Genomic DNA, 20,403 nt, shown 5'->3' with positions numbered 1-20,403 from the left:
ACGATAAAGTACACTTGACTTGACTGCTGGGCCTACAGCATTTTTTTTTTTGGCTCAATCATGCTATTTGCCTGCCGACCCACGTGGGGACGGTAATGTGTACGTAGGTCATGTCACTGGTCACTAACTGGAGACGAAACGAAACGAAGAAGAAATGAGTTCGTCGTGGGGAACAAGATGGCGTTCCTGTCAATAGTCTCAGCTAGAACTTACCATTAGATGTCAATAGTTTGACACAGTCAATTTTTTTTAAAACCTTGGACAACACTATTTTGCACATGTCTGGGCAGCCAGAATCATGACAACCACAGTGACTTTTGTGGACTAAAACCTTCCAGGAACCAGCGAAATGTGCGACAGCTATGCCCGCTCTCTGCTTCGTGTGTCGGTGGCGCAGATCTGTCAAGCCCTTGGCTGGGACGCTGTTCAGCTAACAGCATGTGATCTTCTATCTGACGTGTTGGACCGCTACATTCAGCAGTTGGCAAGAGGTTGCCATCGTTATTCTGAACTCTGTAAGTAATTTCGCCATTCATTGTGCAACATTGTGTCACAAAATGTAACTTTCAAATGTCCCCAAACTCTTCTAAGGGAAGGCCCTAGCACGAAGTTAGCTTGTAGCCATTGGTCATGCACAACTTTGCCGTAGAACTCTGATTGGTATTTGGTCCGACGTTATCATCTACCATATTGTACTCTTCAACACTTAAATACTAGATTTACGTAACGTCTATCTCATTTTCGTCCCATCTGCGATGGAGATTCTCTGCTGAATGCAGACTTATCAGATGTCAACAAAGGGGAGTGTCCAGAATGCTAAGTTGGTAGGAGTTTGCAGAGTGCTGTTCAGAGAACTGCAGAACACCTATGATGGGGCACATGAATTTTTACACAAGACACACCAATTTAGTTAATGAAATTTAGGAGTTAAATGTCTTGATTTCTTGCTGCTGTGTCATAGCAATCTTACAGTGCAATAGTGAATAGGCATGGAAAACATTGCAATGTTTAAATAAACAGTACAAATAAAAATAATTAAACAATAAACAAACAATGTTTTCAGAGCAGGCAAACGCGTAGTCTACAGTAACACCCCCTACAACCACTTAAACTTAACCAGTATTATTCAATGCAATCCAATGCATGGGAATTAAAAAATAAATTGATAAAGTTATTGGAATGTGTGTGACTAAAATTTGTCAAACTAGTATTTGCTTCATTTCAGATGCAAAGCTTAAACAAACCTGATACAGAGCACTAGCACTCTTATCTTACATATTTTATTCATCAACCATAACACTGCTCCTTTCCAGGCTACCATAATGACCCATCTGATTTAAACCTTTTCTACAGATGGAAGGACAGACCCCGTGCTGGACGATGTGGGTCAGGCCTTCAAACTGTTTGGCATTAACCTCAACGAACTGGAAGATTATGTCCATAACTTGGAACCGGTTGGATTTGCCCACCAAACGCCTCTTTTCCCAGTCAGCAAAAACAATGTCCTACAGTTCCCACAACCGGACACTCGAGACAAGGAGGAGAGGAAGGAGTATATCCCCGACTACATGCCACCATTGGTCTCTTTGCAGGAAGGTAGGCCATAACATTTGTTTGGCTGTATTTCTCATCTTTGTTGTTAGTGTGAATACTGTTTTATTCATTCCTGTTAAATCTGGACCACAGGTTTATAAAGTTATGGTAGATAAAGTTACAACATGTAGCAGACTTCAGTCAGAAACCTTTATTGTTATCCATCATAGAAGATCAGTTCATTAGTTTTCTTTTGTTTCAGACATGTAAAGTTTTCCCTTTATCTCACATTTCACCAGTATCACTTCTGTCTTCATCAGAGGGCCACATGGGTGTTGATGTGTGTGTCAACACCTGTGTGACCCTCTGATGAAGACGAAAGTTACACAATAAATATAATAACATCCATCGCAGAAGATGTTGAATAAGGATGTATATGAGAGTCTATTTGGAAATTGATGAGAAAAAATTCAAAGTTTTTAATCACTTATTTCTGTCTGTTTTACTCCATATCACTCTTTTTTTTCTATCGTCTGCATCTCAGAAGAGGAGGAGGAGGAAAGTGTGCTGGCGGACATGGGCACGTCAGCCGAAGCTATGCAAGTACCTTTAGATGAGGACGAAGACGAGGAGGAGGAGGAGGAGGAGGCAGGCGAAGACGTCAACGACGAGAACCACCCGCTGAAGAGGCCCATGCTGAGTCCTGATGCCAACATGGGCATGGTGCCCACCAGCAAGAGGCCCCGGCTCTCCTCCGGCTTCAGCCCCGAGTGGGCAGGCGAGCCTCGGGAGCCCCTCAGCTCCATCAACCCCCAGCGCGTCCCTCCTTCCTCCTCCATGATGATGATGATGGACGGGATGGGATCCCGAGCGTCGTCGTCACCGGAGATGCCGCCGCTGTTGCCCAATCCCGGCTTCAGGCCGCTGCCCATGATGCCCAGGCAGGCAGACATCAAGGTCTCCTGCGCAGCCAACAGAAAGCCGAGCGTCTCCTCTCCTGGAAGGCAGAGGGCGAGGTCGCCAAAAGGGGGCAGCATTGGACCCTCCTCGGCAGGGAGTCCCATATGCTCGCCCAAAGCCTTCTCCAAGGAGAAGAGGAAATCACCAGCTCAAGCTAAAAGTCCAAAAAGCCCCAAAACCTTGTCGTCTTCCTCGTCCACCTCCAGACCTGGCCTGGAGAAAGTGCCTCACATGCCCGGGAAGAGCAGTGACCCTCTACTGCAGAGGGCTCCTCTCGCCAGCCTGAGTGAGCGGATGGGGAAGGAGAACGTCCACATCCGACATATGCACAACCTGGAGTCGGAGAGCAGGCAGCAGCAGCAGCTCGGGGAATCGCCACATCTCAGGAAGCCGGAGCCGCCCGACCACACCATCGACGACTCCATCGACGACTCCATCGACGCGGTGATCGCCAGGGCCTGTGCGGAGCGCATCGAACCCGACCCCTTCGCCTACACGTCGGCCGACTCTGAGGACTCGGAGAGCGATAGCGCCTCCAGTCCGAGACGGCTGACCATCTCGGAGGCGGTGACGCCCAAGACGGCCAAGCTGGGAGCCAGTGTCGCGTACGACACGTCCACACCCTACTCAGGATCTGCCGTCGGCGGAGGTGGCGTGCCGAGGGGCGCGTGGACCATGGACGACTCTATCGACGAGGTCATTCGCCGCGCAAATCAGGGAAGTTCGTCCGGGACGGGCCTGGACTCGTCTTATCTCTCGTCAGGGTCCGAGTCGCCTCCCACGCCCGAGCCTCTGATGAAGCTGTTTGAGGACAAGCACAACAAGCTGGCGTCTGTGTCGGCTGACGTGAAGAAGAAGCTGAAGAAGGAGCTGAAGACCAAGCTGAAGAAGAAAGAGAAAGAGAAGCCCAAGGAGAAAGAGAAAGAGCGAGACAAGGACAAGAGCAAGGTGAAGGAGAAGAGCCGCGACAAGAGCCGCGACAAGAGCAAGGAGCCGTTCCACAAGGAGGCCTCCAAAATGCCCTGGAAGGACTTCTCCCTGCGGGGAGACGAGCCCAGGGAACAACACTTCAAGATACGTGACCTCAGCCTACTACCCGAGATGCCCCCGAAGTCATCCAAATCCAAAGATGCCATGGAGAGCAGCTTCCGGAAGGACAAGGAAAAGCACAGAGACAAGAAGAAGGAGAAGGACAAGGCCAAAAAGGACAAAGACGGCAAGCGGGAGAAGAGCAAGGACCGGGGGAAAGAGGAGAAGAAGCTGTCGGCAGCGGCCCTCACGCCGTTCGGCCAGGCGGACGCCTTCTCTCTCTTCAGTCCAGCCAGCTGTCTGCGCATCCCCTCCATGCTGCCCTCCCTCGCCCCCATCCTGCCCGAACGGGACGCCGGCGGCAAAGGCAGCAAGGAGAAGGACCGGAAGAAAGACAAGAAGGAAAAGAAGAAGAAGAAGGAGAAGGAAAAGGAGCGCGAGCGTGCCAAAGAGAAGGAGAGGGAGAAGGAGGAGAAGAGGAAGGAGAGGGAGAAGGAGAAGGAGAAGGAGAAACGAGAGAAGGAAAGAGAGAGGGAGAGAGAAAAGGAGAGGGAGAGGCTTAAGCTGGAAAAGGTAAAGTATTTTCAAACATTGAACATTGAATGTTGACACATCCAGCAAATTGAAAATCATTCATTCATTGAAGTACTTCTATTTGAGCCTTGAGACTGATGTGTGTACAGCATGTATGTAGAAATTGCAGAAGAAATCTAAATCTGGTAAAGCTGCATCACGCTGAAGGAGTTAATTGCAGGAAATCATCATTGCTTTTTGTTGAGTAACTGGTTACTAAAGTGTACATCTGCAAATATAACGATCCTGCAGGTATTGCAATCTATCTTTATAATGCCAAGCTGTGTGATGATAGGACTGTGTTGTCCAGGTGTGTGCTCTGTGTGCTTTAAGCCGAAGCTGTAGACTATGTTAAAAGACACCGTGTGCCAGGTAGCTACAGTTCAGAATGTGGTGCCTTTGCAGATGAAGATGGAGCCTCCTGCGGCCGTGCCATCTCCAGTCATCCCCAGACTGACTCTCAGGGTGGGAGGCCAGGACAAGATGTGAGTACAGATGGAGTATGGATGATGTGCATGCGGATAGTTGTATTAAATATGTAATAATACATACACACTGTAATACAATAAGTACAATAAGATGTATATGATGTTATACTAAAATGTAAAGTTAAAATAGACATAGTTATAGGTGTTTTACCCTCTGAAGCTACCCATGGATTTCCCTTTTTTTTCTTTTTTCTTTTTTTCCTAAAAAAATGCAAATGAACAGGACGCCTACAATAGTCAATATTTAAAGATCGCCTCTCAACGTAATTTAATTAATATTGCCGTGTTCCCAATTGTTATTGAATGTGTTACGCGTTGGTCCTGTTTTAAAAAACGTTCTGGTTGCTTTGTTTCAAGACGTTTTTGCAAGCTGGCAAGGTGGCTTGTGGAGAAACGAGAGAGTGTTCCGTGTTTCTCGTGGAAATGCGTCTCTGATTGGCTCACTCCTCCTGCTCTCAAAGAAACGCGTCTCTGATTGGCTCAGTCCTCCAGCCTTGGGAGAGAATGTAATGGGAAACAGAGTCGCCACTTCCCCGGATGGTACTGCACTATAGGGGCGCCAACGGAGGCGTGCAGGCTCCATTCAGGGCTGTGCTCTTTCGACAGCGACCCCTAGGCGAGCTGTAGGCACGAAGCAACCGGAGTGAGCAGGCTTTATGTATGAGGCTTTGTGCTGTGTGTGTACCTGAGAGTAGCAACCAGCTGATAGCTAAGCTAAGCTATGTTTCGGACCACCAGACGTTGCTTGTTTTGAAAACAAGCAGAAAAAAATTACTCGACATGTTTTTAGATAAATGGGTCGATATAAACCTTTGTGGGCAACGCCTTCTTTCGACGTGACGAAACACAGAAAGGCTTTCGTGATTCGCTCGTTTCTCTGCATTATTGATGTAAATTGGGAAACACCGGGAAACACAGCCAGGAGAGTTGACGCACCGCTATGAGAGCCTTGCAAGTGAGTTTAACTTGGGGTGACCGTCCGATCTTCGAAAGGAGTGAGTAAAACTGAGTTTTATCGGAAGTTGGCCTTTAAAATTAGACAGGAGTATGCAGTTTTAGTTTACTTTCTTAAGCCTACTTCTGCTACTGAAAGAAACTTGAATAGCTGTTTGAGACATAAACGCAACAACATGCTTAACTAATAACCACGCCCTTCTAACATCTAATTCCAGTGTCATCAGCAAGGCCAATCCCGACGCCGCCGTCCCCAAGCCTCCACAGCCCAAGACGCAGAGTGCGAAGGCAGCCCATCCTCTGCCCCCCATCCTGTCCCCCGCAGTCCCACTCCTGCCCCCCGCCCTGCTCCCACCCGTTCTCTCTGCACCTGTTGCACCCCCGCCTCTGCCCCCCGCCCTCTCGCACTCCGCTACCTCCTCCAAGGCCCCCGTCTGCAGCGTTGTCACCGAGACCGTCAGCGCCTACGTGGTGAGTGTGTCTGTCAAGTGGAGCTTTATTTTACCGCTCATCAAAGTCCTTCTGTAAAAGCAGTGAGTCGTACAAATGCAGATGTGAGGCAGGAAAGCTTGAGCAAGGATGTAAATTCAGATAACGTGACACACTGATTGATATTCTTTTTTGATTTTTTATTTCTTTGAGTGAAAAAGGTATTTCAGCAAGTATGTTTTCAGGTTCGCTCTAAGCAAAAAAGAAAAAGAACAGTAATCAATATTCAGTGTTTTTCTGAACTTGGATCCTCATTCACACAACTCCAACACCATCATCAAGTTTGCGGATGACACCACTGTAATCATAACAAACAACGATGAATGATGGCTACAAAGTGGGCATCTGGAAGCAAGATACCGTGTGCCATGCGATTTAAAATCATGGCCGCTTGGAACTGGAATGAGTTGCTTTTTCGTTTAGGAGGGAAAACGCGAACCCCTTTCTCGGGTTCGCACCCACATCAGACGTTTGCATGAGAAAGTGTTTCAGCAACAAAGTTGTAGCCTGCAGTAGCCTAAACTTTAGCAGACATCGGGGTATCATAGGCCTACAAGGGATTGATTTGTGTGGTTGTGCGTGTGAGAACAGCGCTCGGATCTCATGCGGCACTGGAGAGGAAAGGACGAGGGGGGGTGTCTTTACGCAGCTAGCAGCAAGTTTGCGGTCCACAAAAATGTGAAAATCAATAGGCCCTATCGGCTGAAAAAGGCTTATAAAATAGGCATCTAACTAAAATGTTGAAGTTGCACAGTGTTTTCATTTATCATGCATCATTTTAGTAAGCGAAGCCCAGTAGCAGTCCACACAGAAATGCACTTCACACCGTTTCATGGAACTTTGCGCGCTGGCGCTGTCAGCTTGTCAGCTCGTCATTGCATAGCAACCATACAATCAATTCGGAACTACTTTGCTTAGCGGAGCAGGTAAACAAAGTATGATTAAGGTAACTAATAAACACGAATTCGAACATTTATTCTGGTATTTTGTTGGCAAATGAACTATTGTATAAAAGCAATATGACCCTCGTGGTCGGGATGATGTGCACTGACATCCTCCCTGGTGTGATTGCCGACGGCACTCAGCCTTCGGCTTCGTGCCTATGGCCGAACCACACCAGGGAGGATGTCAGTGCACATCATCCCTCCCACTCGGGTCATATTGCTTAAATATACTATACAGTAGGCTGAAGGTGGAAAAAACATTGGTTTGAAGTCATTACCATCAATGGTGAGGCAGTGGAGAGGGTGAAAGACTTCACGTTCCTTAGAAAAGCACTTCAGACAGTGCTATGACTGCGTACAGCACAGAGTATTTGCAGCTGCGACCTACCCTCCATATTGAAGGAAGATGCATTAAGAAGGCGAAAAAAATTTGAACGATTCTAACCACCCCAACCATGAACTACTGTATTTGAGCTATTACCATCTGGAAAATGGTAAAGAAATTTGAAAGCTCGCACCACCCGACCCAAGGCAGTTTCTTTTACCAGGCAATTAGATTGCTGAACCCATACTGAAGACAACCAAGGCATCTTTTCCCTTTCGTTCTCTTTTACACACAATCTTGAATTACCATTTGAAAGGCAAACTGCAGTACTTCTACTGTTACTTGTCTTTATACACATGAACACAGGGCAAGAGTTAAGAACTAATATTAGTCCAATTAGTACAAATTAAGCTATTATGTCACCACAGTTTAAACATTTCACGTGTCTGTTAAATGATTGGCTAATGTAAAGCAAGAAGGGTCAGTACTGACAGTATACAGGACTGGAATCATTTTGAAGCAGCCCATTTCCTGTTGATTGAAAAACAACAAAGCTATTCACAGTCCAGTATATGAGTGCGTTTCTATGCAGTTCAGTATACCGAATATGAGGCATATCCCGGTTATGATCATATTCGGGAAAAGGTGTTTATATGAGCACAGAGCATCATATCTCGGTCTACATTCTTGGCCGTTGTAGAATTCTCTTCAAATGTGTGTAGCCTGGATACCAGCAACAGCGTTCTATGGGAAGCCTCTCTATCTGGGATAAGGTGTTTTCAAATCCGCCAGTATCCCCACTTCTGTCGTAATACTCCACCTAGCATATCCTGATTTCTCAAAGTCCCGAATAAGAGCTTATCCGGGATACTGAAGTCGGGATGAGGTGTTAATATGTTCAAACGCAAATTCGGGATACTTAATATCCCCATCATATTTAGGATACTGAACTGCATGTGAATGCACTCTATGATGACAGTATGGCCCTGAGTGGTAATGAATTTCAAATTCCATCCTGTGTGAACTTTTCCAATAGGTTCGTGATGAGTGGGGAAACAAAATCTGGATTTGTCCTGGGTGCAATAAGCCGGACGACGGCAGTCCCATGATCGGATGCGATGACTGCGATGACTGGTACCACTGGTAAGATCTTCATCTCACTTTGGTTTTACTGATTCTGCTGCTTGTGTAGTCATACGTATGTGCTGCATGCATGGTATCAGTGTGCAGGTGTTACACATGAGTATTAGACAGTAGTACAAGTATTATTACCGCTACCCATAGAGGAAAGCGGAACGGTTGTCAACATTGTAATTTGCACACTCAAGTTGATGGACCCTCTTCATGCTGATATGAATCATTTTGATAATGAATCAATTCTGTGTCCATTTCCGAGAAGTATTTTGTGCTACTTCACAGCAGTGGCGTGCACAGACATTCTAAGGGCAAGTGCTCGAGAGCAGGCGAGGGGCATGTGGAACTTCTAATATTATATTAGTGTGTTATTGTCACCCTCTTTTGATCGTCAAGCATTTGTAGATGATAATTTCAACATGGACCACAGTGCATCATGAGAAAAAAAACTTTTAATGAGGCCTTTTTGTACAGAAGGACAGAGGGGCAGGTGCTTTAGCACCACCTCATCTCATCTGTGCATACGTGTGCTTCACAGAGAGTTTGAGCGTTAGGTCCATAATCACTATCATAAGGTTTTGTGCTGCAATTTCCAAGAAAAAGTAAAATAATTTTGGGAAATATGTATATGCTGTTTCTGTTCACATTTTCCAAAATAAAAAAAATGAATATATAAAAAATGTATTCCAAGTTGTCACATGAGGTGATTCGATGAGTCCACCTGTGCCTGTACCAAGCCATCAGACTCAACACACTGCAATAACACCACATGAACATTCCAAGGTTACTGGAGGACATTCCATGACCATTTCTTTCACATTGCCACTGACACTGTACTCTTACACCTTGTATACAGTTCTACACATTTCACAACTTGTATGACCACTGATTGTACTTCTGCTGCGTGTGTGTGTGTGTGTGCGTGTGTGTGAAGAGAGAGATTATTTATATGTTTTATTTAAGCTTCACATTGGAGACTGGTTAAACGCATTTCAGACTTCTGTTCTAATCCTTTTATATAGATTTTGGCAATAAAGTCACTCGACTTGACTTGACTGTGCGTTTTGTCTCCCCCTGTAGGCCCTGTGTGGGAATGACGACCGCTCCACCCGAGGATGACCAGTGGTTCTGCGTCAATTGTGCCAGTAAGAAAAAGGACAAAAAACACAAGAAAAGGAAACACAAAGTGCATTGAAACTGGGGCTGATATTTTCTTTTATGGCAGTCGCAAGCATTTTTCGTCTCTAAGTGTTTCTCAAAACATAACCTTTAGAAGAGAGTTTACCGAACTAAACTTGAAAGAAATGTTCAAACTACTGTTGTCTGGATTGGATTGACCGTGGCTTCTCCTTTAATCATGTTGAAACCCAGTCTATCCGCCATAGCACCTTAACTGGGACAATATGGAAGAAATGAACGGTATGGGTGTTTGCAATATAAAGGCATCAGAATAAATTATGTTTTTTTTTCCTTTTTAGAGTTACGTTTGCTAAACTGCAAAAAATGTCCGTTAGACTTATTTCAGTGTACTTTTCCCACCTTGGATGAAAATTTGCATGAAGGTAGACACTGAGGTACGCTGAGGGTAGGTCTCTGTGGTAAGCCTCCAGACCTCTATGGCAAGTCTGTTTCATGTCGCTTGAGAAGATTGACTTGCTAGTGAGTTTCAACTTTATCAGCTGGCAATTTTTTTAAATTGAGTTAATTTTTGTTTGTTCTGTAATTATTGTACATTTTTTGAAATTAGTTTGTATTTTCATTTTTCCTCAAACATATTTTCCGTATGCTTTCAGCATATTTTATTTGCCCAAATTAATGTATTATTGACTAACAGATCCAGAGTTTATTATTATATAGTTTGGGCGGTGTGTCTGCATGAAATGATTAGAAATTATATTTGTGCTGAAATTAAACCTCCTAACAGTCGCTGACAATCCCGGGACAATGAAATCCTGCACTGACTGCTCCTTTCAAAGTTGCAGTGAATGTTTTGTGTCCACAATATTATATTTATATATTTCTTTGTTTTTTTATTGATATACCCGAATAGAAATTGTTGAGTAATTTTAACAGGACAAATTAGAGAAGCTTCTATAAAGGAGGAGTGTGCACACAGATGATAAAGATTTATATTTAAAAGAAGTTTATGAATGTATGAACTTGAATAAAAGTCTTCTCCCTTGTCAATATTATTCTGATTTCGATCCACTTTGGAAATTGTGTTAACTCTGTCGAGCTAAAGATGTGATATACAGTATGTTTCGTAAGTGAGTACGCCCCTCACATTTTTGCAGATTCATGAGTATATCTTTTCATAGGAGGGCATTAAAGAAATTTCACTTTGACACAATGATTAGTGACCTTTTAACAATATATATAACTGCTTTAATTTCTTGTTCACTCAGAAAAAAAATATATAGCCATTAATGTTTGAACATTGCCCACAAAAGTGAGTACACCCCAGATTAAAATCTGGTGGAGAAGGGGCAGTGTTGGCTCGAATCGTCTCGATATGAAAAGGGATTAAAAGGGAGGTCATTGGTGTTTCAACCTTTCTTTACATTGAACTTTTACATGACACTCTCCATAGGATTTCATTCAAATCTCACACCAATCTATTTAAGCCAGGTGCCGACTCAAAATGTAAAAGTTCAAAATGTAAAAGTAGCGAATGCAAGAAGAAAAAGAGAGGCACCCAGAAAAGCAAATGTACCTGTAAGAAAAATGAAGGTTATTATTTTCTTGTGACAATACAGGATGAAATGGAAAAGTAAAATTCCAATGAAGTAGCAGCGCTGATTGGTTTGTTACGAGATCAGTCTGTCTTTAAATCATACTCGGCTGCTGACAGCCTTGGTTGAGCCCAGGACAAATAAAACATGAGAAAATGTGTTTCAACCAGGATTTTTGCTTCCAGTTTGTTTTTAATGTGACATTTTGGGTTAGTGGACCCTGAAAACAAGTGAAATGGGGGTAAGAACTGGTAGAAGTGGAATTTCTCATCTTTTATTCATCTGTGCTATTGTGGTCCTTCTCCCAGGTCAGATGCTTAAATGTGCAGGCTTTAACCCATTTCAGCAACCCAACTGGGCCCAGGATAAAGTCATATGGTATGGACCCCATCAATACATACCATTTAACAGAGCCCGTACTCGGTGCCCTCCCTTTCCCTACATAAACTAAATGTTTTTGTACCAATCCAAATAGTATTACCAGACTAGTGTTTCTCAGCGGGGGCGGTACAGCCCCCCAGGGGGCCTTGGAGAGCTCTAGGGGGGCGTTGAGAAAGATACAGCTGAGATGGGATGGTGTTTAGTTGCCATTGAGTGGCATTAGTCTATTTTTTTTAATACTAATGGGGGTGTTGTCAGGCTTATGGTGAGGTCAAGGGGGCGTTGGGAGGCTTGTGATGAGGCCAAGGGGGCGTTTGTTCAAAAAAGGTTAAGAACCACTGTACTAGACAGTACTTATTTTAGTGATACTCATCATCTGAAGCAAAGTTGTGTTCTTGCTGATTTTGCTCCAGATTTTGCAGGTTATGCACAGTTCAAGCTGGGAACTGGAAATGGATTTTGTACAGTAGTTCTGTGCCATTAACGTTCTCGCCACAAGATGGCAGTATTTTCTCAAACACAAAGACCTCAAAATCCATCTTGTTCCATTGTTTCATGTAACTGCATTGAAGTAGCCTAAATTGCCCTCTGACCTGAGTTTTACACTATTTTGTATCCCTTGATCTGTACTGTAACAATAATAATAACTTTAAAAGACCCATGTCATTCAAGGTAAACAGGTTCAGAATTGGAGGACAACTAGGATTATACAGAGATGACCTGACCTTAGAGCAGAAGGAGGATTGCAGGGTGTCAGAGGGTCAGAGAGGTAACCCATCAAAAGAGAGTCACGGCAGCGGCAGGGTTAGGCTGGGTCATGGAGGCCTTTGCAATATGAAAAGGATGTGGTTCTTCGAATTCGGGGACAGAACTAGTGACAAGTGATGCTGTGGAACAGGGGTTTCAACTGGTTCTGGACCCACAGACCACCCTTCTCAATGACCAGTTAGTCCATGGCCCACTTTGTTTGCATATATTATATCTGTAGTAGTTAAACTGCATAGTAAACACCAGCACCAGCGATTCTGCTGTGGACCAATAGAGGGTCATGGACCACTGGTCAAAATGTCCTGCTGTGGAAGAATATGGGGTGAAGAAGATCACTTCACATTGGTGAGATTAGGTACCTGGCAGTAGAACTATAACTATGGGCTGGTTCTAACTATTCTGTCACTTTAGGTGACCTAGGCACTGTCTGACCTACAATTGACTCTGGCGTTCTGTCTAGTCCGAATAAGTTTTTTTTTTTTTTTAAATCCCAATGTCCAATGTCATGTGCAATCACTCCACTTTCAATTCTGAAAAGTACAGGCAGAGATTCTTTAAGTATAGAGATATGCCAACATAATAGGTTTCTATGGGCACCTAACGCGACCAGGTTCCGGTCTGCCTAAAGGGCCGTGTCATAATGCTCCTACAATGAATAGAACAGTCCTTTGGTCTGCCTAGGTCTGCCTAGGGGGGGCATAATAGAACCAGGAAACAATGGGCCAATGGAACCTCTCTCTCTCTACTCTCTCTGGTACAGGTGACTGTGCTCACATGAGGACATGTACGTCCGACTTCACAACTACACAACAGTACTTACATTATTCCAGCAGTACTTTTTTGTTTCCTCTTGCATACTTTCATCATGTTTAAAATGTACATTGTGCAGAGATAGGTACATACTTTCACATGCTTGCTCTCCAATTTCAAGATTGTGGGACTTTGTGTCTCAAATGATATTGAACATCATACACCCAGAATTCCCCGAAACACCTTGTTTGTGTTTACTGAACTATGATTATTCCTTGGACCTAAGTGTCATAACCTACAAAGATGTATTTGGCTTGCCAGCTGCCAAGAAAACCATTCTTTAACACTGGTTTAACCCTCAGCTACCCATGAACTCTACCTGGCTTTCAGACTCTAGACTACTGCACTGCTGGAACGCTCCACAGCAAGAATAAATAAAGCCAAACACTGCACTGCACCATTCCCCCAAGGGACATTGTAGTGGAAGAACTATCTGAATTATTGGTGATTTCTGGCCATTTATTAGTACATCTTTTGAAATAATTTCTGTGATTTTATGAGCTCACTATATAGTTTTTTAAGGTTTATGCCTCCACAACAGTAATATTGTATAGGCTACTGTACAGAAAGAAGGTGAAGGCGATTTCTTATACTTTGTTTTAACACTAGGACTCCTCCTGCTTTACTAAACCCAGGGGCGTGCACAGACATTTTAGGGGCAGGTGCTGAAGGGGGGTGTGGGGGGCATGTGGAACTTCTGATTGCCTTACTAGGCTTATATAGGCTAAATATTATATCTAGGCATTATTGTAACATGCGTTTGATTGCAATGCATTTGTAGATTATCACGTCCATTATTGACCACAGTGCACTGCATTGTGACTAAAAAAAGAATTTTCAAAAAGGGCATTTTATGTCAAGTAAGGCAAAGGGGCAGGTGCTTTAGCACCACCTCGTCCCTATCTGTGCACACCTATGACTAAACCTGTGTGTATTCCTAAGCGATAACACAAGGCATGTTGATGTTTGGTTGTCTGAGAGGTTTTTATTTTTATTTTTGTTATTACCTGGTTTAAGCCCATGTTGCTTAAGCCAGTTGTTACCTACATTGGATTTGTGGCTGACAAATAGGCCTACTATATGTAATTGGTTGACAAGCTTAGAGGAATTCTATTTGCTGTAACCAAGAGGCAAAACACTGTAGCCTACACACTCATGAACACTTAACAGTTATCTTGGTGTCATTAAAATGTCCAGTCGGAGAAGAGATTTTCACCAGCACCAGTGCAAGGCAAAACAAATGATTGGTCTGCACCAAGTGTCCTTGAATATTTGAAAATGAGTGAAACACTCTGATTCATGGCAATGCACAAAGCAAGATGTGCATACTGTAGACCCTGGACTCTGGAACCACTGTTATTAAAACATTAAATTGACCATTTAAATTGGTAGGACCATATTTCAACAAAAAGAAAAGAAAAGGAAAAACGGAAAAAAAAACAGAGTGCAATCTATTCCCTGATTACTTTATTTCAACAGCAAACATGAGTCTGGCATGAATGCATTTTGTTGCATATTTTGTCTGCATACACTACGCTATGAAGCTCAAGATCTTAATAAGTTTAATGAATGACATGGCTGAACGTGTGTGTTATGTTCAATTCTTTATTAGATTCAGATGGCCTAAACCAGTTTCTCCTTTATGCATTTTATCATAAGTATCAAATTAAACGACAGCTTATGTAGCCTATGTATGTGACCCCTTGTGTGTGCAAGTTTATCTATTCAAACATTGACTTAGGCAATCTGAAAATAGACCAGATAACACCACTTATTAGATGATATGTGTGTGACAGCGTGCAACATACGTTCTAGGCCACACATACCCTTCCCAAAGGAATTATCCATAATGAAAAAGCAAAGAGATGGGTCACATGAAATGTAATTATGCCTTGTGATCCCTCTGACTTAATTACAAGGGCTCTTTTGCGTGTTAGCCACATCTGAGGAGAAACATGGCTTACCATCTCCTAACAAAGTTTCGCCTTTACACAAAACAACTGCTCGAGTAAATAAAACTCAAACCTGTCAATAAAGTCAATAAAGCTATCCTTATGAGAAGAACATCCGCTGGCCTCATAGTAAGCCTACTTTAAACATTAGGCTATTCTACATTGCACATTGCATTTAGGTTTTTTGTAGTTGAATTTGTCAAATTTCAAATAAAAATCATCCTTAGGCCTACTCGTGTGTGTGTGTGTGTGTGTGTGTGTGTGTGTGTGTGTGCGTGCGTGCGTGCGTGCGTGCGTGCGTGCGTGCGTGCGTGTATGTGTGTGTGTGCGCGCGCGAGTGTGTGTGTTGGGGGTGTTCTCAGTGCGCTACTCAATAATATCACAAGGTGGCACAAAAGTACCATTACAGTGAATGCAACAAGTAGGCCCACAACGATAGGCCTAGGCCTATTTAATGCAGAAAATGTGAAGAGTTCAGATGCAAAACCCCCGAAGTGACTTTTCAGAAAATAATCTTAATTAATTTTTATTTAATACAAAGCTATCAAAATTGCATATTTTTTAAATTTTATTTATGTAATATAACTATTTATATGTATTATCAAGTACATGAATGTGAACCAAACCAACAACAGGGTTCTCTAAAAATATAGAAGTGCAGGTCTTCAGAAATGGAGTTAGGGGGTTTTGCATCTGAACTCTTCATGTGCAGTTATCTTTATCATTATCACCCAGTGAGCAGACGGAACGTCTTCTGATTGGCTGAGCAGGTGTCCTTTATTCCCCTGTAGCAGGACAGCTATGATGTCATGCGGGCGTGCGGGCGTCCAAGTTGCTTCTTTTCTAACTTTCTGGCGAAGTGCCGTTACTAGTTCTATCGCATCTGGTTGTCTAGTCAAGACCCCGTTACTAATTCTATTGCATCTCGTTGTCAAGTCAAAAACCCAGTCGTCAATTCTATCGCATTTGGTTGTCAAGTCACCCCAACATTCTGCGCGCGTCCTTAGGCTATGACTCCGATAGAGGCGCGTCTCACTAGATTAAGTGGTGCCCATAGCAACGTACCAAGCGCAGTGGTGAATCTTTATCATTAACTTAAGCTATGCCTTGTTTGATGCGCAACAAAATTTCGTATGGTTCTTTTTAGCTCTAAGTGGACCTAGAGTGCAGTCTGTCAGTCTATAATTATTGGCGTAATCTGTGGAAAGAAAGAAAGAAAGAAAGAAAGAAAGAAAGAAAGAAAGAAAGAAAGAAAGAAAGAAAGAAAAATCATCGATCAAATCGTGGCAGGACTTTTATTTTATTTTTTAATTGTCGAATCAGCGACGCCATGCACGCCAGAAATTAATCTGGCCCGTCTGAGCAAAGGCTTCAAATTGCGAATCTGGTCTTTGTGCAAAAAACATAATATGCTATGTTGGCATTGCATACGTAGCCTACGTGCAGGCAGGACACAGGACATATGAATCTTTCTTGAATTCTAATATAGCCTATTGCCCTTAACATGGTGGAATGGTGACGTATATGGCCTTATAACACATTTTAGTCAAATCCAGAAAATAGCCAGTTAATTTGAACTCGAGGGCAAGTTTGAAGTAAACTATGCTTACATTCAAAACGCCCATAGAACAATATTGCAAGCAGTTCTCTCTCTCTCTCTCTCTCTCTCTCTCTCTCTCTCTCTCTCTCTCTCTCTCTCTCTCTCAAAATCAGTCTGTCGTGAGAAGGCTTTCGGCTCGCGCAATCAATGCCGGTCATCCACTTAGACAGGACAAGGCACATTTCTACATCTATGGCCTCTATTGTCGCTTGTGACTGTGCCCGTCGTATGCTCAGCCATACTACTCAACCAATACTTGTGACACCGTCCTGAAAGATCTAAGGAAAAACAAAAAAACGCATGTTCAAATTTCGGCCAGTGGATAAACTGTCAGTCACACGAAGGTCTTTAAAGCGTGAGTAAATGTATTTCATCTGGATCTGTATTAATTGTGTAACCTATACGATGGCCTTGTGTAGCATGTAAACACTTTATAGCTTGTTTTAACGGTTTATCATGCCTACAGCCTACAGCCTAACATATTGTTATCCACCCTACCCGTATGGATTGAAATGTGCGAAAACTTAGGGTACTGAAACCGAACTTTTTTGCCAGGTTATGGTCTTGACCCCTTAACGCTTAATTAAATATCTAAATTAATGAAAGGGAAATAAGAAGTCACATTGTGTGATGCACTGTTGCACGGTGAACTATCCACTTGCATGAAATATTACACTGTAGTTGGACCTTTTGCACGCGCTCATGCTATCACGCTCGCATGCGCTCATCGGAGGCAGTTTCAAGTTTGTCCACATAGCGGTACTATACAATAAAAATGCCATGCGCTCTGCCTGCCACCTCAAGTCGATTGCAAGACTTTCTGTTAAGTTCTGTTGTAGTGTCGGGTTGCTTTTTTGTGCGCAGGACTTCGGTGGACTGTGCTCATACTTTGAAGAAATGACATAGGTCATTATTGCAATGGGCAAATCCTGCTGCGTAGTCTGGGCTTTCTCCCTCACTTAGCTAACTTTCGTCTGGGTCGTGCGATTGACCCCGAAGAATGCGTGAGCCATAAATTAAATAAAGCTCCCATTCTCAAGTGGATCAATTTCTTTGAGAACGCGCGAAGTGCATTTCTATCACACCACGGACAAACCTGCAACCGAACAAAGGCATCTGAAGTAAGCTTACATATTTTGCGATACCTTTACTTGGTTTCTTGTTGTATGTTTCATGGAATGTATGAGTTATGGTTTGGTGTTCGTCGCACATGTCTCCAAGTTGCATGTTCTCTAGTTCACTTGAGTGACGACATAGGTGTCCCAAGTGTTTCAGGTATTATATGTAGTGCAATAATGTGTATTAACGTAATGTCTGATTTTCACATCTTGTGAATGACGATTGTAAGACTGTGAAGGGATTCTCCATATCTTGACGTCAGTGCGTTTAAGTTCATCGTGAGGATAAATGTCGTGATGAAAATGACGTTTTCTGTGTCGGGGTATGAGAGGACATGGACAGAGGACAGTGGTGTTTGGGTGAACGTAGTCTGGACTTAAAAGATACGGTTTAACATCAAGGGTGTTTCCCCTATATTAAGCATTAGTGCAATCATAGATAACGCTGATGCTCGCGCGCTGCTTGCGACGATAAGACCTCCACAGACTCCTCTGACAGGCTGGTCACCCCTTGACTAGGATACAAGTTCACTGGGGGTAAAGAAGTGTTTTTTTTTCGTCAAACGTGATGTTGCGACCAGAGCAAACATTCACACACACTTTCAAAGCATGAGCTGAATCAGTTCCCTTGGGTAAATGTCTTATAAAGTTTGTCATGACTTAGCCTACGAACTCCGCTTGGTTAAAACGCCAGTATATCTCTTGTGGAAATCTCTGTGACCGCTTTCCCTCCTGATAATTGCAAGAGGACAGCGAACAAGAGAAGGTAAACCAGTTCGCCTTGAAAAACAATCCACACGCGGCATCATTCGACAGGGTGTCGGTGGAAGTTGAGCTCGTATGGCATTTTGTTTTGAGCTCTTGCTGAGTTGAAGTTCCCACATAAGGTAAAGTGTCTCACTGAGAACCGTCCTTGTCCAAATGGCAGTTTTAAAATTAGACTGCCCATTCAGCACATTGTTTGACTTGCTACTCGGAGAAGCCTACTGTCTGAGACCCCTCTCTACCCGTCAACTGTGAGCTTCCAAGACCAAGTTACTTTTACTGGACATGGCTTATTGTTTCGCTGCTTTGAACTATTTTCGTCCGTTTACCTGGATCACTGTCTCACTTGTTCCGCAACTAAATGCTTGCATATGTGTCCATTTTGGCTGAAGTAAAATAGCACGATTTATTTATTAGGGTTAAAAGGTACATTATCAACATTATTATTATTTAAAGTGGTCTGAAAATGTCCTAAATTATTACGTTTTATTTTTTTCACATGCATTAACGGAAATGTTGAATCTCAATTTTTCATGCGTAATTACGCACAGTATAAAGACACTCGTGGAGTTACCAGGTGTCCCTAGCAAAAGTATGTCACATAGGAATCCTACAAACAATTTTAATCCAGATGGAAGGAGTTCATATGGTTATAAACTCGTGCGTAAAAAAACCCAAATCATGATTAATGTTGTAGACAACATGGCACAGCTATGTATACTATGAGACACACCACACCATTAATCATTGCATTAGGTAAAGCTGCCCAATAAAAGAAAGAAATTCCATTTTACAAATGTGTGAGAAATATTTTAAAGTAAAAAAAAACCCAGAGGTAAACATAGTTACGGGTAATTTTACCCTGCCCTTCCAAACACAAGTTCCTCTAAATCCATCTTTTTAGTCTCGGTCTTATGTGCTTTTTTATCAGCAGCTTTTCTTTTACAAGGAAAACCATTTTGACAGCAGTTTTCACATGTATTTGTATAATTGCATGGCAAAAATACCTATCCACTGTTGGAGTATTTTTATGACATGAAATATAATGCATCACAATGACACTAATGGTATAATTTTCCCAGTAATTGATAGTTGAATGGCCAAATTGTAAATTATTAATGTTTCGTTACATCTGCCATTTTTGGCACAGATTTTGAGCCATGATGTGTAGAACACAGTCGCTTTGCTCTCCATTGAACACAGTAGCCTCTCTGTGCTTCTAATCCCATATAACCCATGTCAATGGCAAAGATCTTTCATTTTGTGCCGCTTAGAAAGAAGAGATTAAAAATAGAGTGGAATAGAGAATAGAGAGTGTATACCTTGTATATCTTAACTTTTATCATGTTACACAGTGCAGAACAGAAGCCCACCAGATAAGAAAGAGATGTCCTACTGAACAGAATATATGCTGAGCTTTACCACAGTCATAAGTAATGGATCAGCAGCGTTTCTTAACTTCTGTTGCGTGTGCATGTGCGTGCGTACGGGTGTGCGGGCATGCATGCATGCGTCTGTGAGTGTGTATGCGTGTGTTTCTGCGTTTCCATCAGTCCATCCCCTGTTCCACAAGAAGCATTGAGGGGCTTGCTGAAGGCACAGTAAAGTTAGTGTGTATAAGAAGCTTTTGGAACAACGTATAATTGCATTAGCATTTCTGAGTGAGGAGGACATTATATGAACCCTGAAAAGGCCTTTTTCTCATAGATGGCATTTGCACACTACACGGCATCTTCAAAAAGAATCCTAATAATGCATTTTATATTTCTTTAACTTCTGGTGGAAATTATACCATACCTGTCTGAATGAGTACAGCTATCAAACACTCAAGGCTATCGTCAGCTATTG

At 42.9% G+C, this 20,403-nt stretch overlaps 2 protein-coding genes across 7 annotated transcripts in view; both read left to right on the top strand.

Moving 5' to 3' along the window:
- Positions 1-154: 154 nt before the first annotated feature.
- On the top strand, positions 155-11,327 carry LOC134447177 (transcription initiation factor TFIID subunit 3-like). Its single transcript, XM_063196519.1, has 7 exons — positions 155-515; positions 1,354-1,596; positions 2,078-4,095; positions 4,501-4,580; positions 5,756-6,008; positions 8,332-8,438; positions 9,510-11,327. The coding sequence occupies exons 1-7, from the start codon at positions 350-352 to the stop codon at positions 9,622-9,624; spliced, it is 2,982 nt and encodes a 993-aa protein (XP_063052589.1). The 5' UTR covers positions 155-349; the 3' UTR covers positions 9,625-11,327.
- Positions 11,328-16,838: 5,511 nt separating this feature from the next.
- LOC134447179 (transcription factor Sox-6-like) overlaps positions 16,839-20,403 on the top strand; it is an 85,652-nt gene continuing 82,087 nt past the window's right edge. For 2 of the 6 annotated variants that reach the window (XM_063196526.1, XM_063196520.1), the window contains exon 1: positions 17,427-17,793. The gene's annotated coding sequence lies outside the window, so the exon portion shown is untranslated. The other 4 variants (XM_063196521.1, XM_063196523.1, XM_063196522.1 and 1 more) reach the window with 4 other exon arrangements.

This window comes from Engraulis encrasicolus, chromosome 4, assembly GCF_034702125.1.
Source record: "Engraulis encrasicolus isolate BLACKSEA-1 chromosome 4, IST_EnEncr_1.0, whole genome shotgun sequence".
Taxonomy (NCBI): domain Eukaryota; kingdom Metazoa; phylum Chordata; class Actinopteri; order Clupeiformes; family Engraulidae; genus Engraulis; species Engraulis encrasicolus.
Note: the sequence above shows the minus strand (reverse complement) of the source record. Positions and strands in the feature narration are given on the sequence as shown.